Source organism: Papio anubis, chromosome 17 (genome assembly GCF_008728515.1).
Source record: "Papio anubis isolate 15944 chromosome 17, Panubis1.0, whole genome shotgun sequence".
In the NCBI taxonomy this organism is placed as follows: Eukaryota; Metazoa; Chordata; class Mammalia; order Primates; family Cercopithecidae; genus Papio; species Papio anubis.
In genome coordinates, this window is record NC_044992.1 from 16,443,756 (window position 1) to 16,471,225 (window position 27,470).

Consider the following 27,470-nt stretch of genomic DNA (forward strand, 5'->3'; position numbering starts at 1 on the left):
TTTACAAAAATACATCTTTATTGTGTTCCAATGTTGTTGCGTTATACAGATACCTAGTTATATAAACTTGGTCTTCATGTTAAATATAAGTTAAACACAAAAAACTAGAAACAAATCAGCAAAACCACCAGAAAATCCCTCTGAGCCATGAATCCTCATTAAAAATGTATAGTTGGGGTACCTGTAGCTGTAGGTTAAAGCACGACTGCTTGAACTCAGGAGTTCAAGACCAGCCTGGATGATACAGCAAGATACCATCTCTTAAAAAAAAAAAAAAAAAGGGCCAGGCACAGGGGCTCACACCTGTAATCCCAGCACTTTGGGAGGCTGAGGTGGGTGGATCACTTGAGGTCAGGAGTTTGAGACCAGCCCGGCCAACATGGTGAAACCCTGTCTCTACTAAAAATATAAAAATTAGCTGGGCGTGTTGGTGGGTACCTGTAATCCCAGCTACTCTGTAGGCAGAGGCAGGAGAATCGCTTGAACCCAGGAGGCAGAGGTTGCAGTGAGCCAAGATTGCGCCATTGCACTCCAGTCTGGGCAATAAGAGTGAAACTCCGTCTCAAAAACAAAAAAGTACAGTGGGATGATGAAATTGTTTTCAATCACCACCCTCTGAAAATAGTTATTGGTAGCCAAATGTAAATGTTGAAAGCCACAATAAAGACAAAAGCGATACAGAATAAAAGCATGGTGGGCCTCACCATATCCAGGGGACTGCACAAGTCAGATGCTTGCTCTGACCCCTCAGCAACCTATGTTGAGCAAAATAAACCATCAGGGGCTCCATTGTTAAGCCCCAGGTTACCTTCACCAGTAGCTGCAGGGGAACACCCCAGAAGATGAGCCCATGGCTTCAGAACACACATTTCAGAGGACCGAAGATGCGGAACAGGTCCACTTCACTCCCCAAAGTCTCTCGCGGAGCCCTAACTCCATCACTCAGTGACCAAGAGCTGGCAATGTGCTGAATATTCACAACGCAGCAAAATGTACACTCAAACATGAGGCCCAGAAACTCTTGCTGAATTTCAAAATAGAAACACTTGAATGTTAACCTCGGGAGAGGATATGTTATTGCGACTGCATGCCGAGTTGGACCTGTTTCTCCTGTGGGTTTTGAGATCTAAGTCCACAAGGGGCCTGAGAGACAAGCTGTCCTCCTAAGCGTCTCTCCAAGGGGTTTGAACACAGAGTCCACCATCCCTCCGCCTTTCACTGCCATCTTCAGCGATTCCAACGGCTTGAGGGAGGGTGTGGGAAGCACACAGGCCCCAAACCTGACAGAGGGCCGAGCCAAGCCCGGGTGGTTTCCCTTCCTTACTGGGACACAGCTCCTCCCAGCAGTTCAGAAACTCAAGGGACAGTTCCTCTCGCGGGGCTGGAGGAGTCTGCGGACAGCCATCCCCGTCTTCGGGCAGGTGTGTGGGGCGGGTCAGTTCCGAGACTCCGAAGCCGTGGGGCTGCGGACCGTGGACATGAGGTGTGACTTGTAGGTCTTGCTCAGGCCAGTCATCCAGAACTTCAGCAGCTTGACGTTGTCCTCCTCGGACGCACCCAGGATGCTCAGCAGCTTCTGTGTGTCCTCTTTGGGTCGACTGTCCACCTTGGTGAACTTAAAAAGCACCTTTACTTTGCTGAAGAGAACGAAAACAAAACACTCAGATGCCACAGCCCAATCCCCCAAGCCCTGGTCACGGGGGCCCACCGGGGGCGACGCGGCTTCGGCACCAGCAGGAGCTGTGCAGGCAGAGCTGGAATCCACATGCTCGGGGCAGTGGGCTCGGCCCCTGAACTGCTGAAAGGAGCTATGTCCCAGCAAGGAAGGGAAGCTGTCGGGGCTGGGCTCGGCCCTCGGCCCTCTGTCGGGTATGGGGCCTGTGCGCTTCCCACACCCTCCCTCAAGCTGTTGTCAAGATGCCAAGAAAGAAAGAAAAACCTTCCTTAACCTCACGGAAGACACTGGTTGCTCCTAAGCTTCACTGCCTGATTTTAAATCAAGACAATGTTTGATTAATAAATTTGACCAAAAAAATTACCAAGAATCGAGGCAGGAGGAAATAAATTTGCTTTAAAAGAAAAAAAAAAGAAGCGGTGGGGCCAGGTGCAGTGGCTCACGCCTGTAATCCCAGCACTTTGGGAGGCCAAGGTGGGCGGATCACAAAGTCAGGAGTTCAAGACCAGCCTGGTCAACATGCTGAAACCCTGTCTCTACTAAAAATACAAAAATTAGCCAGGCATGGTGGTGGATGCCTGTAATCCCAGCTACTCAGGAGGCTGAGGCAGGAGAATCGCTTGATCGCTTGAACCCGGGAGGCAGAGATTGTGGTGAGCCAAGATCATGCCATTGCACTCCAGCCTGGGCAATAAGAGTAAAGCTCTGACTCAAAAACAAAAAAACAAACAAACAAAAACAAAAACAAAAAAAACCAGCGGGGCATGGGTTACTGGGCTTTCAGGTTTTGAAGTTAATTGCACAGCAGATGACAGCTTCCATTACGAACCCTCCTGTGAGCTCAGAGCCCTTGCCCGAGACTCAACCGCTCTCTGAGGCAGGCGCCACCCCCGCCCCCCCATGCAGGAGCCAGGGGCAGAGATGACGACCACTTCCCGAGGCCACCGTGAAGTGACAGGCGGACCTGGAGTTGGAACCCCGCCCCCAACCTCTTCTCTCAGCTCCTCCCTCAGTGGCCATGGCCCAGCTCCTCTTTTGGAAACAGCTCCAGGTTTTCTCCAGGGTCACAAGCAAAGGGGCCTCGCCCACACTGTCGCTTACTTCATCCACTCCTCCTTGAGGCACACGAGGCACTGGTCCACCACATCCACAGACAGGTTTTGGTTGGTCAGAGCCGCTTCAATCTTATTCAGGATGGTGGGGCCGACTGGGGAGAAGGGCGGGGGCAGAGCAAGGGCAGGCGTCAGCCCGGGGCGGGAGCATCTTCTCATGAAAAGGACACTCTGCCTGGGGGCACCCACCTCGGTCTGCAGCTACAGGGCTCCCGCTGGTCACCACAAACTCGTACTTGCTGAGAGACTGGTCATCCTCACACCCCACAGGGTGGAGGGTGGAACGTGCGGCTGCATGGACCTCCACGATGACGGCAAACTCTGTAACAACACAAAGTCCATGGCTCCCCACCTCCCCTGCGCTCGCCCACCACAGGCCCCACTCGGCTCATCTCAGGTCGGTGGGAAAGGCTGCCGGTGAAAAGGCTGGCCCAGATCAACACTTTGGTATTAAAAACCTTTCAGGTTATTTGTGTATAGTTAAGGGTTAACGTTTGCCTCAGTTAAACTAATAATTTATTATATTACAATAATCACAAAGTACTTTATATACATCAATTTACCTCTTACTAGGCAGCCCTACGAGGGTGGTCTCACCATGACCCTATTCTACAGATGGGGAAACAGGCCTGGAGATGTTAAATAACCTGCTGGTAGTGGTAAGAATTTCAAGTCTGTTTGAAACCAGAGCCTGTGTTTCTAATGCTACCCGGAAAAAAGACACTGTCTCGCAGGGAGTCAGGACCCAGCCTGGGTGCTGATCGGGGGCTCAGGGCATCTCCACTCAGACCACGCGTGAGTCAGCAGCTGCCGCGCACAGCTGTGCTGGAGGAAGTCACTGACGAGCCCCTGGGGGCTGCCCCCTGGATATCCCCAAACCAAAAGACCAGGAGTTTGCTGAGCCCTGACCGCACCAGTGAAGGCCGGGAAGACTTCGGGCACGTAGAGGAGGAAAAAGGCTGGAAGAGAGCAGAAGGCTGGACAGGGGAACAGTAGAAGAGTGAGGAGAGGACGGTGGGGCCCACAGAAGCAGGCGGCTCACGCCCAGTGTTCAGCAGGCCTCTGTCTCATGGGCACCCACTCACCAGGACGACCAGGATCCTCCAGCCAGGGACACATCCTCCCACCCCAGGATGGTGACCTGCAGCCCACTGACGACAGTCCCTGCCAGCCACCCTTCCCATCAGGTCCACTCACCCACTGCTGCCTGTGTGAAGACAGAACACAGAGGCCCAGAGCCATGGGGGAAGCTGGCCCTGCAATGAGGCCTCCTCTCCACAACCCATGACAGAGATCTGGTTCCACTCTGGGCCTGAGGCATGGGGACCCTCAGCGCAGGGCATGGCCCCACAGCCCGCGGTGGCACGCACCTGAGGAGAGCACGTGGGGGGGGATCTGCACGTGTGGGCTGAGCCCCAGGAAGTTGCACCGATAGGCCTCCTCGTACTGGCTGCTGTACGGGATGATGCGGACGCAGCCCACGGGCAGCATAGTCTGAGGAGGACAACAGGACTCAGACCAAGGATGCGAGGAAGCCCTCAGCCCCAGCCGTCCATGCTCCATTACCCAAACCCCACACGCCTCCTGCAGCCCGGTCCAAGCCCTCCCTCCTGCCAGAGGAGTCCCCAGACTCTCAGCCCACTAGAGGGCGGAGGGGGGTGGTCCTCCACCACCAGGTGCCTAACTCTTGTCTGGACCACCAGTCACACACCAGCTTGCACCGCCCCTGGCTCTGTGGTGTTAACTCTTATATTAATCTTTGCCTGCACAGATGTTTGTCTCTTACCACATCCCACAAAGAAGCTTTTTCCAAGACTGTGTCATATGCATTTTTGTTCCCTCTCAGGCCTAGGCACACTCATCCTTCTGATGATTTAAACGTCATCAGACCAGACCCGGGTCTCCAGGTGGAGACAGCGTGGTGCACGCGGTTCTGCGCTGGACGGTCGGTGCAGCTTAGCATCCCCACCCGATACCAGGCACCAGGCCAGTACTGCCCTGCACCGCACACCTAAGGAAAAGACGTTCTCACCCGAAGCACTTCAAAAGCTGACTGGACGAGGTCCACGTCTCCGCTTTTCCAGATCACCTGGTTCCCCATGAGAACGTGCCAGGCCAGCATGCGGAAAGACGGGGCACCCAGGACCTAAACAAGAGAGTGCAGGGCTTTCGGCGTGACTAGCAGAAATGGTTTTTCTCTCCCTTCCCATTAAGTTATTTATTTGTGTGTTCATAAAACTTTGTGGGTTTTTTTTTTTTTTTTTTTGAGACGGAGTCTCGCTCTGTGGCCCAGGCTGGAGTGCAGTGGCCGGATCTCAGCTCACTGCAAGCTCCGCCTCCTGGGTTCACGCCATTCTCCTGCCTCAGCCTCCCGAGTAGCTGGGACTACAGGTGCCCGCCACCTCGCCCGGCTAGTTTTTTGTATTTTTTTAAGTAGAGACGGGGTTTCACCGTGTTAGCCAGGATGGTCTCGATCTCCTGACCTCGTGATCCGCCCGTCTTGGCCTTCCAAAGTGCTGGGATTACAGGCTTGAGCCACCGCGCCCCGCCATGTTCATAAAACTTTGTAGAGCAAAGACAGGGCTCAGGAAAAAGCCACTCATCTTCTCAGGGAGGCAGGTGCCCAGCCAACCCACAGGGCATGGGGGTGGATTCCCAGGCTTTGTCTTTCCTGACCGGGTTCCACTCTTGCTAAGAGTCCACCGGCAAAGCTTATTTGAGGGCACGCCTGCACTTGCCTGCAGAAACACCTCGAAACAGCTCCAGCTGTTTGGAAGGCCGGTCATTTGCAAGCAGAAGCATGGGAAGCATTATTAATGACTCACGGTGTGGAACAATGGTCGTAACCACAGACCTGTAGCACCAAGATCAAATCATCCCTGATGGAAAGCTTGGCCAAGACTGGCCCAGTGCTTCCAGGCTGGTGACACAGTGCCAGGATCCCCAGCCCAGGATGCCCAGCCCAGGGTTAAAGGGGCAGAGACAGAAGCTCCAGGTTTGCACTGAAACTCGATTTCAAAGCTCTGGCTCCAAGATCTTTCTCCCAATTTTGTTTTTAAAAATTTGCAGCAAAAAAATGTTAACCTTCTGCAATATTCACCTTCTCTCTACAGACACTTTCTGCTGAACCATTTGAAAGCAAGCTATAGGGCCCTCGACATGGCAGCACCCAGGAGAACAAGGGCATCTCCACAGCTGAGACCATGACTGCAGCCAGGAGGGCCCGGATGGATGCACCTGATATCCAGCCGCGTGCTCAAGCCCGGAGCACCTGCCTGCTTGACGGCTGCTGTTCTTTGGATCCAGGAGCTACTACAGGACCATGATTGCGTTTCGTTGCCATGTCCTTTTTCTTTCTTTTTTTTTTTTTCTTTCTCTTTCCTTCCTTTTCTCTTCCTTTCTTTCCTTCTTTCCTGCTCTCTCTCTCTCCTTCCTTCCTTCCTTCTTTTTCTTTCTTTTTTTTTGAGACGGAGTCTCGCTCTGTTGCCCAGGCTGGAGTGCAGTGGTGCAATCTCGGCTCACTGCAAGCTCTGCCTCCTGGGTTCACATCATTCTCTGGCCTCAGCCTCCTGAGTAGCTGGGACTACAGGTGCCCGCCACCACACCCAGCTAATTTTGTTTTTGTATTTTTAGTAGAGACGGGTTTCACCGTGTTAGCCAGGATGGTCTCCTGACCTTGTGATCCGCCCGCCTCGGCCTCCCAAAGTGCTGGGATTATAGGCGTGAGCCACCGCGCCCGGCCTCTTTTTCTTTCTATTTTTTTTGAGATGGAGTCTTGCTCTGTCACCCAGGCTGGAGTGCAGTGGTACGATCTTGGCTCACTGCAAGCTCCACCTCCCGAGTTTACGCCATTCTTCTGCCTCAGTCTCCCAAGTAACTGGGACTACAGGCGCCTGCCACCACGCCCGGCTAAATTTTTGTATTTTTAGTATAGATGGGGTTTCACCGTGTTAGCCAGGATAGTCTCGACCTCCTGACCTCATGATCTGCCCGCCTCGGCCTCCCAAAGTGCTGGGATTATAGGCGTGAGCCACCGCACCCGGCCTGTCCTTACTCTTTAACCTAGAACAGCCTCTCCCCACACCCCATTATTAACTTCCGTGACACTGACACCTTAGGAAAGTCCAGCCTGCTGTCTCATGGCTTCTAAGAAGACAAACGCAGCTTTGAAACACAGTGTAAGAGAGAGACCACAATACCACGTTTCACCAAACCCCAACAGCCTCAACACAGTCCCACCTCCAGAGGAATTCCAGACCCCTTCCAACCTTCATCCACATAAGCAATGGACAAGGAAGGTTTCAGCCAAATGCAGGATTTTGATGGAATGAGTGTTTTCATCCAGAAGCCCCAAGGACATCTGCCATGAAATCAGTCTCACTCCATTTTCCAAAACAAGGAACTCTCTTCTGATGAATCAGTGCTCATTGGAAAAACACACACAGGAGAATCTTGTAAGAAGGCAGCCTGCCCTTGTAATCCAGCAACCCGCACCCCTCTCTCCCGGCATCTGACTCGATACACCCGGAGGCAACGCTGTTAGATTCTGTCAGGTCTGGCAGGCACACATGTACATACATCACCCTAAACACACACTGCCCATTTCTTCTAATTAATCATATTCCATGGATTGGCTGCTGTTTACTACTATGGTTTGTATGCAGGTTCTTTTTTTTTTTTTTTTTTTTTGAGATGGAATCTCACTCTGTCACCCAGGCTGGAGTACAGTGGCGCAATCTCGGCTCACTGCAACCTTTGCCTCCCAGGTTCAAGTGATTCTCCTGCCTCAGCCTCCCGAGTAGCTGGGACTACAGGTGCACACCACCATAGCCAGCTAATTTTTATATTTTAGTAGAGATGGGGTTTCACTATGTTGGCCAGGCTGGTCTCAATCTCCTGACCTCGTGATCCGCCCCCCTCGGCCTCACAAAGTGCTGGGATTACAAGCGTGAGCCACCGCATCCAGCCAAGAATGACCATGACTTTCAATGGGCAGGATCCAGGCTGCATCCAAACCAATTATGGTGCTGTTCAATGCCTTTAGGAGGTTCTTAGAGGATTAGAGGACCATGGGATGCCAACTATCTGGGCTTTTCTTTGAAGATACTTAGGTCATCACTGAAAGGTGAGCACTGATCCTAGGGCTAATACCCCCGACGCCCCGTGCCCCCAGCCACCCACCGAGGAGTCTGTCAGTCACTTCCTGCAGGGTTTTGAAGATGCAGGGTCCAGAGGCAAGGCGTGTGGCTGGGCTCTCCTCCCGAGTTCCTGATGTGCTTTGCCCCTGCTGCCTACCTGCCTCATGTGCCGGAGGGACTTGAAGACTGGCAGCTTCCGGGGCTGCCAGCTCCCACAGCCTGAGAGAGAGGAGGACTCTGCTGGGCCCTGGGTCAGCTCCCGCCCTTCTACACCCTCCGTCAACACAGGGGCTTTCTCTTCCTCTTCAGCCTCAGAGTTGTCCCAGCTTTCTGATTCCTCTTCTAAATCTGCAAGACAGACAACACGGACAGTTACAAATACAAACAGTCTTGTCCCCTGACTTCAGCCCAAGGCACATGGTGGGCTGAGCCAGTCAGTGTAGATTCCTGGCTGCAGCCAGGTCCCATGCTCCCCATTGCTCTGGGAGCCCTGGGGTGGGAGGGAGGGCTCAGTTGCTGTCTGCTTAGCGCAGGGCACCACACATCTCTCTTAGAAGCACCTACGGAAAGACCGTCAGCTGTTCTTTGCTGGTGAGAAAACTCAAACCAGTGAGAAAAACGCCAACAGTGTGCCTACGGAGCACACCCAGTCAGCCACAGCTCTTGAGGATCTACACATTGTTTCTTTTTTTTCCACTTTTTTTTTTTTGAGACGGAATCTTGCTCTGTCACCCAGGCTGGAATGCAATGGCACCATCTCGGCTCACTGCGACCTCTGCCTCCCGGGTTCAAGTGATTCTTCTGCCTCAGCCTCCTGAGTAGCTGGGACTACAGGCGCGGGCCACCACACCTAGCTAATTTTTGTATTTTTAGTAGAGACAGAGTTTCACCATATCTGCCAGGCTGGTCTCGAACTCCTGACCTCATGATCCGCCTGCCTCGGCCTCCCAATCCACTTTTATTTTAGATTGAGGGCGTACGTGTGCGGCTGTTACAAGGGTATGCTGCGTGGTGCTAAAGTTTGGGCTTCTATGAATCCTGTCACCCAGACAGTGAACCACAGGAAGTAATATGCCCAGATAGTATCCGATAGAAAGTATTTCAGCCCTTGCTCCCCTCCCTACCTCCCTCCCTCCCTCCTTCTGGAGTCCCCAGTGTCTACTATTCCCATCTTCTTTATTTGAGACACGGTCTGGCTCTGTTGCCCAGGCTGGAATGCAGTGGCACGATCGCAGCTCACTGCAGCCTCAATCTTCTGGGATCAAGTGATCCTCCCAACGAAGCCTTCCAAGTAGCTGGGACTACAGGCATGCGCCACCACGTCCAGCTACTTTTCATATTTTTTGTGGAGGCTGGACCTCCCTATGTTGCTCGGGCTGGTCTCAAACTCCTGAGCTCAAGCGATCCGCCTGTCTCGGTCTCCCAAGTGCTGGGATTCCAGGCATGCACCAGTGCCCGACTTCACTCTTCTTTATGGTTGCATCCAACATCATTTCATTTAGTCCTCTCAGCTGTTCTGACGTCAGCACTATTATCTCCATTTCGCAGATGAAGAAATGAGTATTTGTCATTTCAGTGAATCTTCATGGAGCCCTCACAAATGACGACATCTCCATTTCATATCACGAGACCCAAAGGGAAGGGTGCATGTGAGAAGCAGAGCCAGGACGCGAAGCCAGGTCTGTCTGAGGCCCTGAGCCCGAAACCCCACACTTCGCATGCCCAGCACACCTGCGTTTCCAGCTCTCACAAAGGCTTCGACAGACCCAGCTCTTTGTGCTAAAAAGCTCACCAAGACACTGCCCTTGCCATCTGCACCTGCCTAGAAACATGACTGGCACTATAATAAATGGCTCCAGGGCCAGCCAACCCACAGGGCATGGGGGTGGATTCCCAGGCTTTGTCTTTCCTGACCGGGTTCCACTCTTGCTAAGAGTCCACCGGCAAAGCTTATTTGAGGGCACGCCTGCACTTGCCTGCAGAAACACCTCGAAATAGCTCCAGCTGTTTGGAAGGCTGGTCATTTGCAAGCAGAAGCATGGGAAGCATTATTAATTACTCACGGTGTGGAACAATGGTCGTAACCACAGATCTGTAGCACCAAGATCAAATCATCCCTGATGGAAAGCTTGGCCAAGACTGGCCCAGTGCTTCTGGGCTGGCGACACAGTGCCAGGATCCCCAGACACAGGGCCCCGAGCCCCAGATCAGGAACCTGGGGAAGCCCAGGCACCTGGGAGGTCAGGGAACCACTGCCCTTGATGGAAAACTTGGGTCCAACCAGGCCAAGCACTTGGCTATCACAAAATCGGGACGAGAAGCCTTCAATCAGCCAGTTCTCTCTAGGGACAGCCCACCTGTGAATTTTCCCCACCTAGCTGGGGAACAGATTCTTTCACACGGCGGTCAAGGCAAGTGAGACAGGAAATCACAACCATCACACCAAGATCAGAGGGTGAGCTCCCCGAAGGCTCCTCTGGGCTGATTCAGATCCGCATTTCCCTCCCTCAGCTCTTCCTGCCAGGAGAGCAGAGAGCTGGTACCGCCCCACGGCCATCTGGGCCAAGGCCCCGGCAACAGCACCCCGCCTCACCAGCGAGCTTCTCCATCTGGACCAAGGTGTCCTCGGTCGGAGCACCTTCCAGGAGCTTCTCGGTCAGCCGGCTGCCACACGCCTTCAGGAGCCTGGAGAACACAGCGCCAGCTATGAGCCTTCTCGCCAAAGGACAAAGCAAACCTGACGCTCACCCAGCCCCTGATCCTACCAGTTAAAGGAAAACATGGGTATAAAAGAACACCACCAGGGCACAAGCAGCCAGATCCCGCATGCAGGCAGTTCCATAAGCCAATGACCAAGGTCCTTCAAAAGACGGATGGGAGGAACCTGGACAGGAGGGGATGCAAGGGAGAGCTGTTCTAAACCAGAGAGACTTGGGGTGCTGCTCCGATGCCAGCGCAGTCACTTGTGAGACAAAAGGGAAACTGCACAAGGGCCTGCAGCCTGGAGAACACTCAGGAGTCTGTCCATTTTGTTGGACATGATCACAGTATTATGATCATATTTATGGCTGGAACGATACAACTCAGATTTGCTTTAAAAAAAAAAAATGGGCTGGGCGCAGTGGCTCACGCCTATAATCCCAGCACTCTGGAAGGTTGAGGCGGGTGGATCACATGAGATCAGGAGTTTGCAACCAGCCTGGCCAACATGGTGAAACCCCGTCTCTACCAAAAATAGAAAAATTGGCTGGATGTGGTGGCAGTCGCCTGTAGTCCCACCTACTTGGGAGGCTGAGGCAGGAGAATAATTTGAACCCAAGAAGAAGCGAGTTCCACCTCAATAAGTTTTCTGCACACTCAGGGGAAGAGGCCCAGAGAACAAGGACTCTCGGCCGAGATCTGTGCTCACTGACAAGTGCCCACAGGCCAGCGCTCCTCGCAGAGGCAGCAAGAAAACTCGGCTAAGCACTGTTCTCCCAAATCTGTGGCAGAACAGATACAAGCCAACCAATGTATCGTGACTGCTCTACACTAACGGATATGCCAAAAGCGGAGGCGCCCGTTACCAGGCAAAGGAGGTGTGCAGGCACGCCCACAAGTTGTCATCACTTGTCAGCGATGTCAGCGAGCGGGCGGCATTGCCGTTCCTCTGGTGTAGGAATGGCGTGAAGGCTGTGTTCATCCTCTGAGCACGCTGTGGGCATCCAAACTGCTCTGCCTCAAACACCTGAAACGCAAAGGGAAGGGACGGCCTCTTTTAGCCAAAGCTGCCGGCAGCCCGGACCCCCACTCATTCACAGCCACCTCCAGGACCTGACTCCTGGAGGCTCAGTCCCACTGCACTCTCTCCGTGCAGAGCACACACGCTGCCACCAGTCCAATCGTTCCCAACAGCATAGCTCCGCCTCCGGCTAGATCAGGAGCCACCTGAGCACAGGAATCGGTTGAGCTTCTCCTGTCCCCTTCCTAATGAGCGACCCAAGGCACCCGGGGGGATTCTCGTGAGTGGCCATCTGCGCTGCTCCCCACCTGTCTCCGCCTCCCCTTCTGGGTACACTACTTGGCTAACGCACACGTGACTGGCTCTGGCCAACAAGCTGAGAGAAACAAGGCTCCTAGCACCGTCCATGCTTCTGGAGGGCAGAAGGAGCAACATTTTTTTTCTTTTTTTGAGACGGAGTCTTGCTCTGTCGCCCAGGCTGGAGTGCTGTGGCCGGATCTCAGCTCACTGCAAGCTCCGCCTCCCGGGTTCCCGCCATTCTCCTGCCTCAGCCTCCCGAGTAGCTGGGACTACAGGCGCCCGCCACCTCGCCCGGCTAGTTTTTCTTTTTTTTCTTTTTTTTTTTTTTGAGATGGAGTCTCACTCTGTCACCCAGGCTGGAGTGCAGTGGTGCGATCTCAGCTCACTGCAACCTCCGCCTCTCGGGTTCAAGCGTTTCTCCTGCCTCAGCCTCCCAAGTAGCTGGGATTACAGGCATGTGCCACCATGCCCGACTAATTTTGTATTTTTAGAAGAGAGGGGTTTCTCCACGTTGGTCAAGCTGGTCTCAAACTCCCGACCTCAGGTGATCTGCCCACCTCAGCCTCCCAAAGTGCTGGGATTACAGGCGTAAGCCACCGCACCCAGCCTAGGGGCGACATTTTCATACAGCTACCACTCTGCCTGCCAGGACAATCACAGGAAGCAGAGCCCCGCTCTCCTGGAAAGCACACAGCATGAGCAAGAAACGGGCCCTGTGGCTTGAAGGTGCTGAGATCCGGAAGCTGTTTGTTACCAGAGCATGACCTGGCCTGGCCTGAGCCGCAGCTCCACAGCTCCACCGAGCCTACGTTCGGTGGTGCAACTCAATGGGATTAATAGACATCCCTGAGACAAAGGCCAGAGGAAACAAAGATACCAGAGGTCTGACTGCAGCAAAGAAACCAGAGCTCAGCTAGAACCGGGACAGCAGGGGCAGGAGAGACCAGTAAAGCAGGCAGGATGGCCTGGGAGGCTCCTCACCACGACCTCTAGCCCTGATGCCAAGAGACTACAATTCATACAGTGCAGCGGCTGCAAGCAGAGAGGAAGACGCCACCCGGGCTCCAGGCTTTAACCTCAGCACAGAGCGACTCTTGCAGTGCAGGGGCCCCTGCCACCCTGGCATCTCGCCTCTGCATTCACCTTGAGCGCCTTGCCCTGGAGCTCATCGATGATTCCCCGGACCTTCCCCAGCAGGAAGGGCCAGGAGTTGATGAGGTAGATCCGGTCCATCATGATGGTGATGATGCTGTACCAGCGCTGGAAGCCCCTGGCCAGGCTGTCCTTGATGAAGAAGGTGTGGCTGAACACAAAGCCGTGCTGTTCATCTCCGAAGAAGATGGGGCCTTCGCGGCCAGGGCAGACCTGGAGGGACACCAGCGACTCAGATAGCCCTTTCCTCACTTAGTTGTACCAAATCAAAGCCTCTTCTTCAGACTTTTCAGTCAGCTGGCACAAATCAGCCAGCGTTAATAACAGGGGAGAGTGGCACGGTGGGGACCATGAGAGCTAAAGACTGTCCTCTTCTGCTCCTGTGGTCAAGCTGCCAACACCACTTGTCATCGTGGACTGCAAGGGCCAGCAACAAGGTTCACTGCTTTTTTTCCACCTTGAGCCATAAATAACTCCCATGCATATGTCACACCTCTCCCAGACTCAAATGTACCAGCTTACTCACCCGGAGCATGCAGAAGAACCAGCAGGTTAAAGCAGCCACTGCACTCTCCCTGCACTGAAATCTGCACATTTTATTCTTTTTTTTGGGGGGGAGGGAGGCAGTATGGAGTCTCGCTTGTCGCCCAGGCTGGAGTGCAGTGGCGTGATCTCGGCCCATTGCAACCTCCGTCTCCTGGGTTCAAGTAATTCTCCTGCCTCAGCTTCAAGAGTAGCTGGGATTCCAAGTGTGTGCCACCACGCCTGGCTAATTTTTTTGTATTTTTGTGAGACAGGGGGTTTCATCATGTTGGCTAGGCTGGTCTTGAACTCCTGACCTCAGGTGATCTGCCCACCTCAGCCTCCCAAAGTACTGGGATTACAGGAGTGGGCCACCACGCCCGGCCCCACATACTTTCTTCTTCTAAGAGGACTTCAGTCCCTCCTCACAACATACTTACTCTTCCTTAACACACAATTCTAAGACACGCTGAGCTGCCTGCTAGCAGACCAGAGGTAGCAAATTAAAAGGAGAGGACAGCTGAGGGCAGGCACACAGCCACACTGAATGAGAACAGCAAGGGAGCTCGGTGTGTCTGACTGGGTGGAAACCGATAACAAGGAAGTTTAGTAACTGAACGACGAAGTCTTTTTTTTTTTTTGAGATGGAATTTCGCTCTGTTGCCCAGGCTGCAGTGCAGTGGTGCAATCTCGGCTCACTGCAAGCTCCACGTCCTGGGTTCACACCATTCTCCTGCCTCAGTCTTCAGAGTAGCTGGGACTACAGGTGCCTGCCATCACGCCCAGCTGATTTTTTGTATTTTTAGTAGAGACGGGGTTTCACCATGTTAGCCAGGATGGTCTTCATCTCCTGACCTTGTGATCCGCCCGCCTCGGCCTCCCAAAGTGCTGAGGTTACAGGAGTGAGCCACCACACCCGGCCGACGGATTCTTTGTAACAGACAAAGACCTAAGAGCTAAGGGTCAAGAGCAACAGCAGCAGTGACGTAATTTAGGAACAAATCATCCACACCTCAGCAGGCTGAGAGCAGCAGGGGACCATCACCGAGACTTGGAATGAGGACTGAGATAATAAAAAGGTGATGTTGATGCAATGAACCACCTAACCAAAAATGCTTCCTATCTTAGGAATACATCCATCAAGAATGGACACACAAGGCTGGGTGTGGCGGCTCACACCTGTAATCCCAGTGCTTTGGGAGGATGAGCCAGAGGATTGCTTGAGTTTGAGACCAAACTGGGCAACATAGTGAGACCTCATCTCTACAAAAAAATTTTTAAAAGGCTGGGCACAGTGGCTCCCATCTGTAATCCCAGCATTTTGGGAGGCCGAGGCAGGCGAATCACAAGGTCAGGAGTTCGAGACCAGCTTGGCCAATACGGTGAAACCTCGTCTCTACTAAAAATACAAAAAATTAGCCGGGCATGGTGGCGCACGCCTGTAGTCCCAGCTATTCAGGAGGCTGAAGCAGAAGAAGCGCTTGAACCTGGAATGGAGGTTGCAGTGAGATTGCACCACTGCACTCCAGCCTGGGCGACAGAGTGAGACTCTGTCTTAACAGAAACAACAAAAAATCCCCAGCTGAGCATGGTGGTACACACCAGTGGTCCCAGCCACCTGGGAGGCTGAGGCTGGAGGATCGCTTGAGCCCAGGAGTTTGAGGTTGCAGTGAACCATGACGGCGCCACTGCACTCCAGCCTGGACGACAGGGCGAGACCCTGCCACAAAAGAAGGAAAAAAGAAAACAATAATAAAAGGACAAATAATAAAAGTTTGGTGCTTAAAGTGCAAAAGCTAGCACCCACTCAGAAAATGCTCGGCAAGTCCAACATGACTTCTGCTGCAATTTTGGACAACGGAGGCATCCTGTACCCTGTGCTGTGCTGATCTGCAGGTCTGCCCTTAGAGAGGACCAGTGCCTGCCTCCCTGTGCAGTGCTGACTCCGAGCCCATCCAGAGCACCTGGGAGCATGTGGGCTCCCACAGAGACAGGTTCTGTGATCGCGAGGCTCACCTCACAGCTCAGGCTCCGGACACAGGCCTGGCGGACGATGCTGAAGAGCTGGGGGTGGCTGGGGTGCTGGTGGCTGACGTATTTAATGGAGGTCTCTTTATCGTGGCTGATATACCCCGGGTGCCCTGCAGCAAGTGACCGGCAGCCCTGTCCATGAAAAGGAAAAGTAAATCTGTTAGTTGGAAAGCAGGGCAACAAACTCTTAGGTTTATGCAAATCTGAGCTTGGAAAACTCAAGCTATTTTTGTATAAAAATAATTGGCTTCCAGATTTATACTTATCTGAAGATTTAAATGTTTCCTAAAGAGGAAAACAGAACACAGAGATCACAGAGATTGCCAGAGGCTGTTCCCAACAGATACTTGCTGAGCGCTTACGAAGCAGACAACATGAAAAGGGCCCTGCATGCTCCATCTCATTCAATCCCAAGTGCCACCCTCTGAGATAACGTCTGTGAGAAGCCCCATTCTACAGAAGACAAAACTGAGGCTGAGGTGAGAAGCAGCTGGCCGGAGGGTGAGGGGCTCTGTGGTGGTAGCATTACCCACTGCCCCCCAGCCTCTGTCATTGGCTCTGAAATAACACCTGGAAGGGGCCTCAGCACAGGCGAGAGGCCTAATAAAGAACAGGCCGGGCACCAAGCTCCAGGATGTTGGTGTGGCAGCTCACCCCGGCAGCCCCACTGCCTCGCTGCCCCGCTGCAGCCACCATCACTCCGGTGCTGAGGCTGCACGCCCTGGAGCTGCCCCGACCCCAAGACTGCGTGGCAGTGCGTCAGGCAAGCCCCTCCCCACAATGTCACAGGATTCCTCCAAGGGCAACCCCAACACCAGCTCAAGGACGCCCCAGCGGCCTGGCAGTGCCCTCCTTCCCCGGTCTGAGGTGCTCCCCACCCCCCATTCCTCACAGGCATTTCCAGCAATGGACGCAGCTCTCACACGTCCTCTGCTTCTGCAGCGGAACCAAAAGAACAAGCTTGGGTTCCTGTTTGCACTGCAGTGACAGGTCCGACACTCAGCCCTGATTTCGGGCCCTGACCCAGGTCCTCCGCACAAACAAGTGGCCCACGGGGGAAAACTCACACTCATTCCCAAGAGCTTGAGAGCTGATGGAGTGACCCGCCGAGAACACTGGGGGTCCTGGGAGCAGGAAACTCCGCTGGGAGCAGGAAACTCCGCTGGGAACAGGGGTCTTTGGGGACCTGCCTCCAGGACAGGCTGGAGTGTGTGAATACAAACATGAAGGCCACGGCAGGGAGGCAGAGTGGGTTAAAGAAGTTAACACAGGCGGGGCATGATGGTTCACACCTGTAATCTCAGCACTTTGGGAGGCCAAGGCAAGTGGATCACCTGAGGTCAGGAGTTCAAGACCAGCCTGCCCAATATGGTGAAACCCCATCTCTACTTAAAACACAAAATTAGCCGGGCGTGGTGGCAGCCACGTGTAATCCCAGTACTCAGGAGGTTGAGGCAGGAGAATCGCTTGAACCTGGGAGGCGGAGGTTGCAGTGAGCCATGATCATACCATGGCACTCCAGCGTGGGCAACAAGAGCAAAACTCTGTCTCAAAAACAAACAAACAAACAAAAGCTACAGTCAGGACAAGCAGAAGGAACTGAAGGGCCCCTGGGAAGCAGTCTGTGTCACCCTGGGAGGCTCCATCCACTGCTCTCAGGTCCTCCCGTCCATCCCACACCTACTACAGGGATCGCAAAACGAAAACCCCAAAGACACTTGCCTCGCACATGTCCGACTTTTTGGGCCCTGGGCTGCTGGACTCAACGCTGGCCCCCTCTGCGGGGCTGTGTGCACGCATCCGACTGCTCATCTGAATGCCGCCTTCCTCTTCCTCCGCCTGCTCGCCCTGGCCAGGACTGTCCTCATTCCCAGCCCCTTGGGGAAGTGGGGCGTGCAGGACCTCCGTGCAGAAGAGAGTGCGGGGGCCGTGGAGCTCACAGAAGTGGCAGAGAGCCACGATGGCATTCATGGTGCCTTGGAGACTGCGAGAGGCCTGCGGAGGACAGGGGACATGTCAGCTCGCCAATGCCTATTCACCCCATGAAACCTCCCCAGCCCCTCTGGAGCACAGGGAGCACCTGGGTGCCATGGTTGCCTGCCCAGGAGAGGCCACCCGCCAGTTCCCCATCCCCTTGCTTTGCCCCAGTGCTGCACTGGATGCAGGAGAGAGGAGAGGAACAGAGACAGGATCTTCCCACCGGAGTCACAGGAAACAGGGGAGGGGACGATGTGGACCAGTGATAGCACAGCTGGAGTTGTGACAGAGCCAGAGTCGCAAAGCCAACGGCACAGGGAAGGAATGTCCTCGAGTGACATGAACTGCAGCCAAACATGGCAAACCCCATGGGAACAAACAGATAAAAGGCCACAGGGAGAGGGTCCTCCACCCAATACATATCTGCTGGGCACCTGCTCCGTGTGAGGCGAGGCGCTAGGTGACACAGTGCTTCCCTCCACAGCTTACCTCCTGCAGGGGGTGGGGGGCGGACACAGGAAAACTGCTTCCTGCGAGAGGCCCGCGTGGGGAATGACCAGAGGAGGCAGGAGCCTGGAAGGACTGGCTTACGGGCCAAGCAAGAGATGAAGGGCAGGGTGGGTGCTGTACTGCCAGAGGGGTGTGTAGGGTCCGGTGTTTGGAGAGGAGCAGCAGACAGGGTGGAGGCTTTAGGAAGCAGATCTTACAGCTCCTCCAGGCCACAGAAAGACCCTGGATATGTTATCAGAGACTGGGGAGGCTTTAGGGGTTCTGATGAGACATGAGAGAATGTGAACTTCACTTGAAAAGGTTCAGTCATGCCCATGTGCAGAAAAGATGGCGGGGGCCAGGGTGGAGGTGGGGAACAAGCTGAGGCACCCTGCTGACTGATCTGAACAGGAAGGGACAGTGTCCCGGGCCAGGGTGGCAGATGGTGAAGTGGCACAGTGCGGGTGGGGGTGCAGAGTCCAGAGGAGGAGTGAGCAGGGGAGGAGGCTCAGTGAGTGCCTGCCAAGCCTTCACGGGGACGGGCCACTGCAGCAGAGCCAAGCGCTGCGGTCAGGGATGGCACGTGGGACCTCTGTAGAGTGCAGCCCTTGCAGGCTCAGAGGTGGAGAAGGGAGGACAGCTAGCCAAGGTGACCAAGCTCAGGCAGTGAGGCCAGAACGGAGCTCCAGGGTCACCCCAGTGACCAGGTGAACAAACTACTTTAGCAAGGTGGGACTGGAATGTCACATGGCCTTAAAAAGGAAACCCTGCCACAGCTATGGCACGGCTGAACCTGGAGGACATTACGCCAAGTGATCTACACTGGTCACAAACAGATAAACACTGTAGGATTCCACTTAGATATGAGGTACCTAGAGCCCTCAAAGCCACAGAGACAGAGCGCGGAATGGCGGCTGCCAGGGACGGAGAGGGAAGAGCAGGGCACAGTTCTAGAGATGGAAGGTGGCAATGGCTGCACAGCACTGTGAACATACTTCATGCCACGGCACTGCACGCCCAACGGTGGTTCAAATGGCACATTTTAGGTCATGTATTATTTCACCACAATCTTTTAAAAAGGGGGAATGGTAACCTGCAGAACAATGATGAGGTCAAAGGTGACCTTAACACAGTTTCCGGTGGAGAAAAAGCTCACGGGAGTGGGTAGAAAGAGCCCTTTGGAGAGTTTCTGTGGCAGAGCCAGCAATGGGACACCTGGTGCGGACGTGGAGTCAAGGGAAGCCCCAAGCTTGGCCACAGTATGGCTGGGATGCTGGCGGAGCCATGCAAAGGCCAAGGGCAGCTACAGGCACAAAGTCTGAGGGACACCACAAACACACTGCAGAGGGCTGGCCGCGGCGGCATCCATATACCTTCCTAACGGATGCAGGAAAGCCAGAGAAGGCTTTACAATGGGGGTGTGTCATGGGGTTCTGACAGGCAGAGAAGTTCGGGAAACGAGACCGCAGAAGCAAAGGTGCACAGTGGGGACAGCCACAGCCAACAGCCTAACATGTGACACAGCCTGACACATGCAGCCAGACCCACACTGTCCATATGGTGGCCACAGCCATGTGTGACAACTTAAATTTAAAATGTAAATTAGCTAGGAGAGGCCGGCACAGTGGCTCACGCCTGTAATCCCAGCACTTTGGGAGGCCAAGGTGGGTGGATCACTTGAGGTCAGGAGTTTGAGACCAGCCTGGGCGAAGCGGTGAAACCCTGTCTCTATTAAGAATACAAAAATTAGCCAGGCGTGGTGGTGTGCACTGGTAGTCCCAGCTACTCAGGAGGCTGAGGCATGAGAGTCACTTGAACCCAGGAGGCAAGGTTGCAGTGAGCCGAGATCGCATCACTGAACTGGAGCCTGGGCAACAAACTGAGACTCGGTCTCAAAAAAAACCCCAAAACAACAAAAACAAAACAAATTAAAACAAAAAACTTAGCTGGGCGTGTTGGCAGGCACCTATAAACCCAGCTACTTGGGAGGCTGAGGGAGGAGAATTGCTTGAACCTGGGAGGTGGAGGTTGCAGTGAGCCAAGATCACATCACTGCACTCCAGGCTTTATGACAGAGCAAGACTCCGTCTCAAAAAAAAAAAAAAAAAAAAAAAATGTAGCCTGGAGTGGAGGCGCACGCTTGTAGTCCCAACTACTCGGGAGGCCAAGGCAGGATAATCGCTTGAACCTGGGAGGTGGAGGTTGCAGTGAGCTGAGATTGTACTACTACACTCCAGTCTGAGCAACAGAGTGAATGAGACTTCATCTCAAAAAAATTAAATACATAGGCCGGGTGTGGTTGTTCACGCCTGTAATCCCACACTTTGGGAGGCCGAGGTGGGCAGATCACTTGAGGTCAGGAGTTCGAGACCAGCCTGGCCACCATGGCAAAACCCCATTTCTACTAAAAGTACAAAAAAATTAGCCAGGCATGGTGGCGCACACCTGTAGTCCCAGCTACTCAAGAGGCTGAGGCAGGTGAATTGCTTGAACCCAGGGAGTGAAGGTTGCAGTGAGACAAGACTGTGCAACTGCACTCCAGCCTGGGCGACAGCGAGACTCCATCTCAAAAAAAATAAATAAATAAAATAAAATAAATAAATACATTAATAGGACAAAAGTTCAGCCCTTCTGTCTCACTGGCCATGTCCTGAGTGTTTGCTAGGCACACGCAACTCATGTCACCCCTCTGAACAGCCCAGGTCACAGAATATTTCTGCCTTCACAGAAAGCCCCATTGGTCAGTCAGACTTGCTTGGGATGATGAAGAATCATGTAAGTTTCTGAATGTTTGACTGAGTAGTGGACACTGGCCAGGACTCAAAGCCTCTTCTCTTCTGGGGAGCCCCCACCCCCATTACAGATCCAAAAGTCAGATGTTCTGTCTTCACTCCTGACAGGCAGGCTGTGGACACAAACCAGACATGGCCTGCCAAAACTGCTAACTCTAGGAAGAAGCGAAGTCAGAGTGTGCACGGTGTGGGGGGCGGGGGGGGCCGCAATCAGCCTCCCTGCCAGTGGCCCATGCCTAGAACTGTTTCTCCAGCGTGCCCATGAATGCTGCCACCCACCTGACGTTTCTGCAGTTGGCTGCTCAGCTGGCACGAGCTGCTCCAGCACCTGTCCTCCTCCCTGAGATACAGCTGAGCACGAGTGGTCACACTGGGAACGGCAGAGGCAGACAGAAAACAGACATTTGAAGAGAACCTTAGCTGGGCTGGCAGTGAGGCAGGTGTGGGAGTCAGAGAGGGAGACCCTGAGTATGGCTGGCAGGGAACGCAGGGCTGGTGCTCTGTAGGTGCACTCTGAGAGGGAGGCAGGCAGGCGGCGGGAGAGGAGACGTACAGCATTTAACAGACAGCAGAACTTCTAGCTGGAAGGCCCTGAGGACTCCGCAAAGATGCAGGCTGCAGGACAGGAGAGGGCAGGGCTGGGGACAAAGGTCAGGAATGCTCCACACACCTTCACCTGGCTCACTCCTCACCACTCGGCCTCCACTTGCAGGTCCCCTGCTCAGAGGACCCCCTGCCAGCCCACCAGAAGAGTTCCCCTCTACCCCTCCACCCTCCCCAGCCCTGCTTTGAGTCGTAGTGCTCCTCATCGCAGAACTGCGCCTCCAAAGTGCCTTCCTGACACACAGGAGGCACCAAATTCACGTGTTAAATGAGAGGACTGAGAAGTTGCCCTCGGAAAGATGAGAGCTGTTGCCAAGAAAGGGACAGAATCTAGAGGCGGCAGAAGTTCAGGAGCCACAGCTGTGGGGTAGGCCGGAGCCCGAGTCTAGTGGCACAGGAACCAAACAGACAGAGTTTCAATAAGGGCCCACAGGGCTCACTATGGTGAGTGGCTTAACAATCTACTGCTCAAGAGGAGATGGGGCGACCACTGATGGAATAAGGGGTAGCAGGACCCAAAGGAAAGGTAAAGGCATTAAATCCCGAAAAAGGAGGCCACGCCTTCCTCTGAGAGGCATCGGGGAAGAGAAACAAGGTTCCTTCTAGCAAGACATGCACAGGACAGCAAGCCTGGGCCAAGTCTCAGCCCACCTGCAGAGCACCCACACTAACCTGACATTCAGCAGAATCACACTTCCACCGTCCACACCAGACCAGCACACACGAGGCTGCAGCCAAATGGGTCAGGCATGGTGGCGGCAGACATCCTTGAAGACCTGGCGTTTTCTAGGTAAGAGAAAAAAAAAATAGAGCTAATTCTAAGATTAGAGGCCTTCGTAGCATGAAAAATAATGGGAGTAGTTTACAGCCAGTCTCAAGTAAGTATATCTCCAATGAGGATGTAGACACTCCCCAGGGTTCTGAATGGCTTAGCAGGCCTCTCACCTTCTGAGCAGGAGCTGATATTTTAGATGACTCTTGCACCTCTGAAGCACTCTAACCCAGTATTTGCTCAAGGATCTCTGTATTTATTTTTTCAGAGATAGGGTCTTGAGGCCAGCTCAGTGGCTCATGCTTGTAATCCCAATACTTTGGGAGGCCAAGGCAGGAGGATTGCTTCAGCCCATGAGTTCGAGATCAGCCTGGGTAACAAAGTGAGACCCTGTCTCTGCAAAAAAATTTTTTTAAAAATTAGCCGGGCCGGGCACGGTGGCTCACGCCTGTAATCCCAGCACTTTGAGAGGCCGAGGCAGGCGGATCACGAGGTCAGGAGATCAAGACCATCCTGGCTAACACAGTGAAACCCCGTCTCTACTAAAAATACAAAACAAAATCATCCAGGCATGGTGGCAGGCACCTGTAGTCCCAGCCACTCGGGAGGCTGAGGCAGGAGAGTGGCGTGAATCCGGGAGGCAGAGCTTGCAGTGAGCCAAGATCATGCCACTGCACTCCAGCCTGGGCAACAGAGCGAGACTCCATCTCAAAAAAAAAAAATTAGCCGGGCATGCCTCTAGTCCAAGCTACTTGGGGGACTAAGTTGGGAGGGTCACTTGAGCCTGGGAGGTCAAGGCTGCAGTGAGCCGTGACTTTATCACTCCAGCCTGGATGACCGAGCAAGTCCCCATCTTTCTTTTTTTTTCCCATTTTTAAGACCAAGTTTCACTCTTGTCGCCCAGGCTGCAGTGCAATGGTGCAATCTCAGCTCACTGCAACCTCTGCCTCCTGGGTTTAAGTGATTCTCCTTTCTCAGCCTCCCGAGTAGCTGGGATTACAGGTGCCTGCCACCATGCCTAGCTAATTTTGTATTTTAGTAGAGACAGGGTTTCACCATGTTGGCCAGGCTGGTTTCAAACTCCCGACTTCAGGTGATCCACCCACCTTGGCCTTCCTAAGTGCTAGGATTATAGGCGTGAGCCATTGCACCCAGCCAAGTCCCCATCTTTCTTACTCTTGGTTATAAGGGTGTGCTCTGGCAGCATCTATATCACATCAACTTACTTTTCAGGCCATAGGCCTGGCAGTTTCCTTCTCAAGCAGGAGAGGGAAACCAGAGGCAATGTTGACAAGCCACTTTCCAGCATTCAGCACCAACATGGGCTATTCTTTTTTATTTTTTATTTTTGTGGCAGGGTCTCATTCTGTTGCCTAGGCTACAGTGCAGTGCTGTAATCTCGGATCACTGCCACCTACACCTCCCAGGTTCAAGCAATTCTCCTGCCTCAGCTTCCCGAGTAGCTGGAATTAGAGCCACGCGCCACCAGGCCCAGCCAATTTTTGTATTTTTAGTAGAGATGGGGTTTCGCCATGTTGGCCAGGCTGGTCTTGAACTCCTGACCTCAGGTAATTCTCCCGCCTCAGCCTCCCAAAGTGCTGGGATTACAGACGTGAGCCACCATGTCAGGTCAAAACATAGGCTACTCTTACTCGTTTTTCCTTTTAATGAAAAGCACTCGCTAGGCTCGGTGGTTTAAGCCTGTAATCCCAGCACTTTGGGAGGCCAATGGGGGGATCACCTGAGGTCAGGAGTTCGTGACCAGCCAGGTCAACATGGTGAAACCCTGTATCTACTAAAAATACAAAAATTGCCGGGCGCGGCGGCTCATGCTTGTAAACCCAGCATTTTGGGAGGCCAAGGCAGGCAGACCATGAGGTCAGGAGTTTGAGACCAGCCTGACCAACATGCTGAAACCCCATCTCTACTAGAAATACAGAAATTTGCCAGGCATGGTGGTGGGTGCCTGTAATCCCAGCTACTTGGGAGGCTGAGGTAGGAGAACTGCTTGAACCTGGGAGACGGAGGTTGTAGTGAGCCAAGATCGCACCACTGCACTCCAGCCTGGGCAACAAGAGCAAAACTCCATTTCAAAAAATACAAAATACAAAATATAAAAATTAGCCAGGCCTTGTGGCGCATGCCTATAGTGCCAGTTACTCAGGAGGCCGAGGCAGGAGAATCGCTTGAACTTGGAAGCAGAGGTGGCAGTGAGCCGAGATCGCACCACTGCACTCCAGCCTGCATGACAGAGTGAGATTCTGTCTCAAAAAAAAAAAAAAAGAAAAAGAAAAAAGCACTTGTCAGACAAGAGCTCCGACTCTGACTCCATGGATCACGCACGCCAGAGACCCAGGCAGCCCCTGAAAGAGGGAGATGCCCTAGAGAACATTTAGCTTTGCAGTCACTGGAGCCTGCCCTCACCAGCCAGGTGACACCAAATATTACTAGACCTCTCTGAATACCACCCAAGAGCTGAGAAACAGACGCCTCTCAAGATTCGCATTACACATGGAATCAGAATTCTGGGCAGCGTGAGGTCATTCTTTACTCACTGGTCAATCCCAATCTCTAGGAAGTGTTTGCTTAAGAAAACAAACTGATTTGAGTATGTCTCACGAGTCTGTTTCCAGCAAGCTTTCCAGAACCCACAGAGGAAGCAGAAATCCCCTGGGTGACAGTCTCTTCATCATCACACCCAAAGACAGTATTCAAGTTCCCTGATGTGGTAGAGTGTCTGTCCATGTCCTCCTCCCACAATAGCTGAGTCCCAGACCTGGACAGTGACCTCACCACCACCCGTGGTGCGCCCTGACCCTGGCCCATTTCACCCCTACTTCCTATGCTCTTCTCATAGCACCGCGGAGAATTAGAGGCCACTAAGTAAGGGCACTGTAAATAAACAAGGCACTATAACAGATCTTAACCAGCAGTGGACACACAGCTTCTAGAACTAGTCTCCCACTGGGGAGCCTCATTAAGTCAGCAGCTGGGATCCCAACAAGCCCAGGGTGAAAAGTTCTGCAGGGGATGACTGCCAGCTCAGACCCACTCTCACTGTGGCTCTATTTCCACCGTTACCCTGGATTTCCATTCACAGAGCTCTCTGACATAGGACACTAGAAGGGCAAACACAGTGTCACCTGCCACTATTACTCAATTACTTGATGACCACGGTGATAATCTGGCACTAAACTGGTTGTGGCCAAAGCCTGGAGAGCCAGAACCTACTTCCACTAAGTTCCTCCTTGCCCTGCGTCCCCACTTGAAGAGACTGCTGCTGACCACACCTTGGACTTCAATCCAGAAGCCAATCCATTCTTTCCAGGTGACAAGGACGCATCTCACAGTACTCTCCACTGGAGAGAAGCGCGGTCTTCCACCCTCCCTGGAGGACACGGTGCTACCCTATTAGCTCATCAGAGGACCCTCCTGAACGCCAAACTGAGAGAAGAGGATGACACACACCCTCTCCTCCAGAACGAAGACAAAACCTGGGAGAAGGAAAGGGAAACAGTCCCGTTTCATGGCAAGATCAAATGAGACTAAATCAACGACCCTAACCCGGGGTTTGAACCCAGGTCACAGTCCTCAGCCCCAGAAACTTGGTTAATGGGCGTGCCCCCAACCTATCTTCAAATCTCAGGGTCTCGGCGACGCCCTGGACTCTGGCCCTAAACCCTCCCCCATTACTGGTCCACCTGGGACCAACGCAAACTCGGACATGCCCCTCCGCCAAACCCTCAGACCCCCGCCGACCTGCTCCCCGAATCGAGGCCCGCGGGACACCTGGACTGGGCAGCCGGGGTCCCGCTCCGGGTCTCAGCCCCGCCCCTGACTGCGCTGGGTAGGTGGTCGCTGCGGGTCCCAGACAGGCGGGATCACACACAGAGCCCCCGAGCCCACGGCCGGAACGTCAGCCGGGGTGGCGAGGCTCTCAAGCCCCGGTTCGGGCTCTCGGGGAGCTGGCAGAACCAAGAGTTACCACACTCACTCGCGGCCCCACATCCCCGCCGAGACCCAGGCGCGTGACTCTCTGGGCCGTAACACCACCCAGCCCTGCGGTGGGGGTGCAGGCGCCGTCCGAACGCGTCCTGCACCGCGAGGGGAGCCGAGCCTCGCCAGCTCCCGCAAGCCCAGGAACACAGTCCGAGTACCGCAACTCCGAGGTCTGACGGGGAAGCAGGGGCCGCTGCCCGACAACTACCCTTTTCCGCCGCCCCTATTCCGGTGCACCCCTCGGGGAAGTTCCCAGTGGTTCAGACCGCACCGGCTGGGGATGCTGGGGGAAACCATTTCATTAAGCGCGGGAGTATGCTGAAACTTAAAAAGCATTTCGAAAAGATATTTGAGGGTAAATATAATCAACGTAAGGCTCCCTGTCCACATAAAAGAGAAAAATAAAGAAAAAACGTTATAAGGGGTTGTCAGGCCTTTTTTTTTTTTGCTTCACCAATGGTTTTTATTACATTGCTGATGGAACCCGGCCTCTCCCTATATTGAGAGTATGGAAGGTGCGGGCGACAGCCGTCACGTGATGCGGGGAAGGCGCGGCGCCCGGGGGAGGTTGGTTGCGGAACTCGGGATCGGTGTGCGCACGCATGCTTGGTATTCGGTCTTCCTTCCTCAGTACTTCTTAAAAATGTGAAAATCAGTTATTGAATAATATTCTTCTTTTGAGATGGAGTTTCGCTCTTGTTGCCTAGGCTGGAGTGCAGCGGGGCGACCTCGCCTCACTGCAACCTCCGCCTCCCGGGTTCAAGCGATTCTCCTGCCTCAGCCTCCCGCGTAGCTGGCGTTACAGGCGTCCGCCACCACGCCCGGCTAATTTTTTTGTATTTTTTGCAGAGACGAGGTTTCACCCTGTTGGCCAGGCTGGTCTTGAACCCCTCACCTCAGGTGATCCACCCGCCTCGGCCTCCCAAAGTGCTGGGATTGCAGGCTTGAGCCACCACGCCCGGCCTGAATAATATTTTTTAAAACTTGAGCGCTTATTACTAAATTTATCTACTTAGAAGTTAATTGGAAAGACATTAGTTCGTGATGTAGTGTGGGTCGTTCCAGCGAAGACCGGAGGGAGATGGGAATCGGAGCCTGACCCGCCTGCGCGCGCTGCCCCCTGGGGTGCGGCCGCCTGGGAGCCTTCCGCCGCGGCAGAGGCTGTGGTTGCCGCAGGTCTCCAGAAT

At 53.7% G+C, this 27,470-nt stretch overlaps 1 protein-coding gene and 1 pseudogene across 10 annotated transcripts; one reads left to right on the forward strand and one right to left on the reverse strand.

The window, feature by feature from the left end:
- FLCN (folliculin) lies at positions 1-26,699 on the reverse strand. Of its 10 annotated transcripts, none has more exons than XM_017950380.3 (15): positions 26,279-26,699; positions 25,575-25,778; positions 22,185-22,298; positions 21,189-21,279; positions 17,374-17,646; positions 15,637-15,783; positions 13,090-13,311; positions 11,492-11,652; positions 10,519-10,610; positions 8,083-8,273; positions 4,820-4,933; positions 4,158-4,281; positions 2,977-3,108; positions 2,777-2,882; positions 1,436-1,637 (listed from the first exon to the last, which is right to left on the reverse strand). In XM_017950380.3, the coding sequence occupies exons 5-15, from the start codon at positions 17,620-17,622 to the stop codon at positions 1,436-1,438; spliced, it is 1,740 nt and encodes a 579-aa protein (XP_017805869.1). In that variant the 5' UTR covers positions 17,623-17,646; positions 21,189-21,279; positions 22,185-22,298; positions 25,575-25,778; positions 26,279-26,699. The 10 variants fall into 10 exon arrangements, with proteins under 10 accessions (XP_003912446.1, XP_017805869.1, XP_017805870.1 ...); XM_017950381.2 differs by lacking the exon at positions 26,279-26,699 and adding an exon at positions 26,074-26,272; XM_017950379.2 differs by lacking the exon at positions 26,279-26,699 and adding an exon at positions 26,044-26,272.
- The window catches only part of LOC101010081, a 10,069-nt pseudogene continuing 4,860 nt past the window's right edge, over positions 22,262-27,470 (forward strand).

What these genes read in the sequence shown, in the direction of transcription:
- FLCN (XM_003912397.5), bottom strand. Translation starts at nt 17,622, where the DNA reads ATGAATGCCATCGTGGCTCTCTGCCACTTCTGTGAGCTCCACGGCCCC. An exon ending in CTGCACACCTCCTTTGCCTG is followed by an intron (nt 10,611 to 11,491) that starts GTAACGGGCGCC and finishes TGTGTTCTCCAG; the next exon opens with GCTCCTGAAGGCGTGTGGCA. An exon ending in CCCTGTAGCTGCAGACCGAG is followed by an intron (nt 2,883 to 2,976) that starts GTGGGTGCCCCC and finishes CCTTCTCCCCAG; the next exon opens with TCGGCCCCACCATCCTGAAT.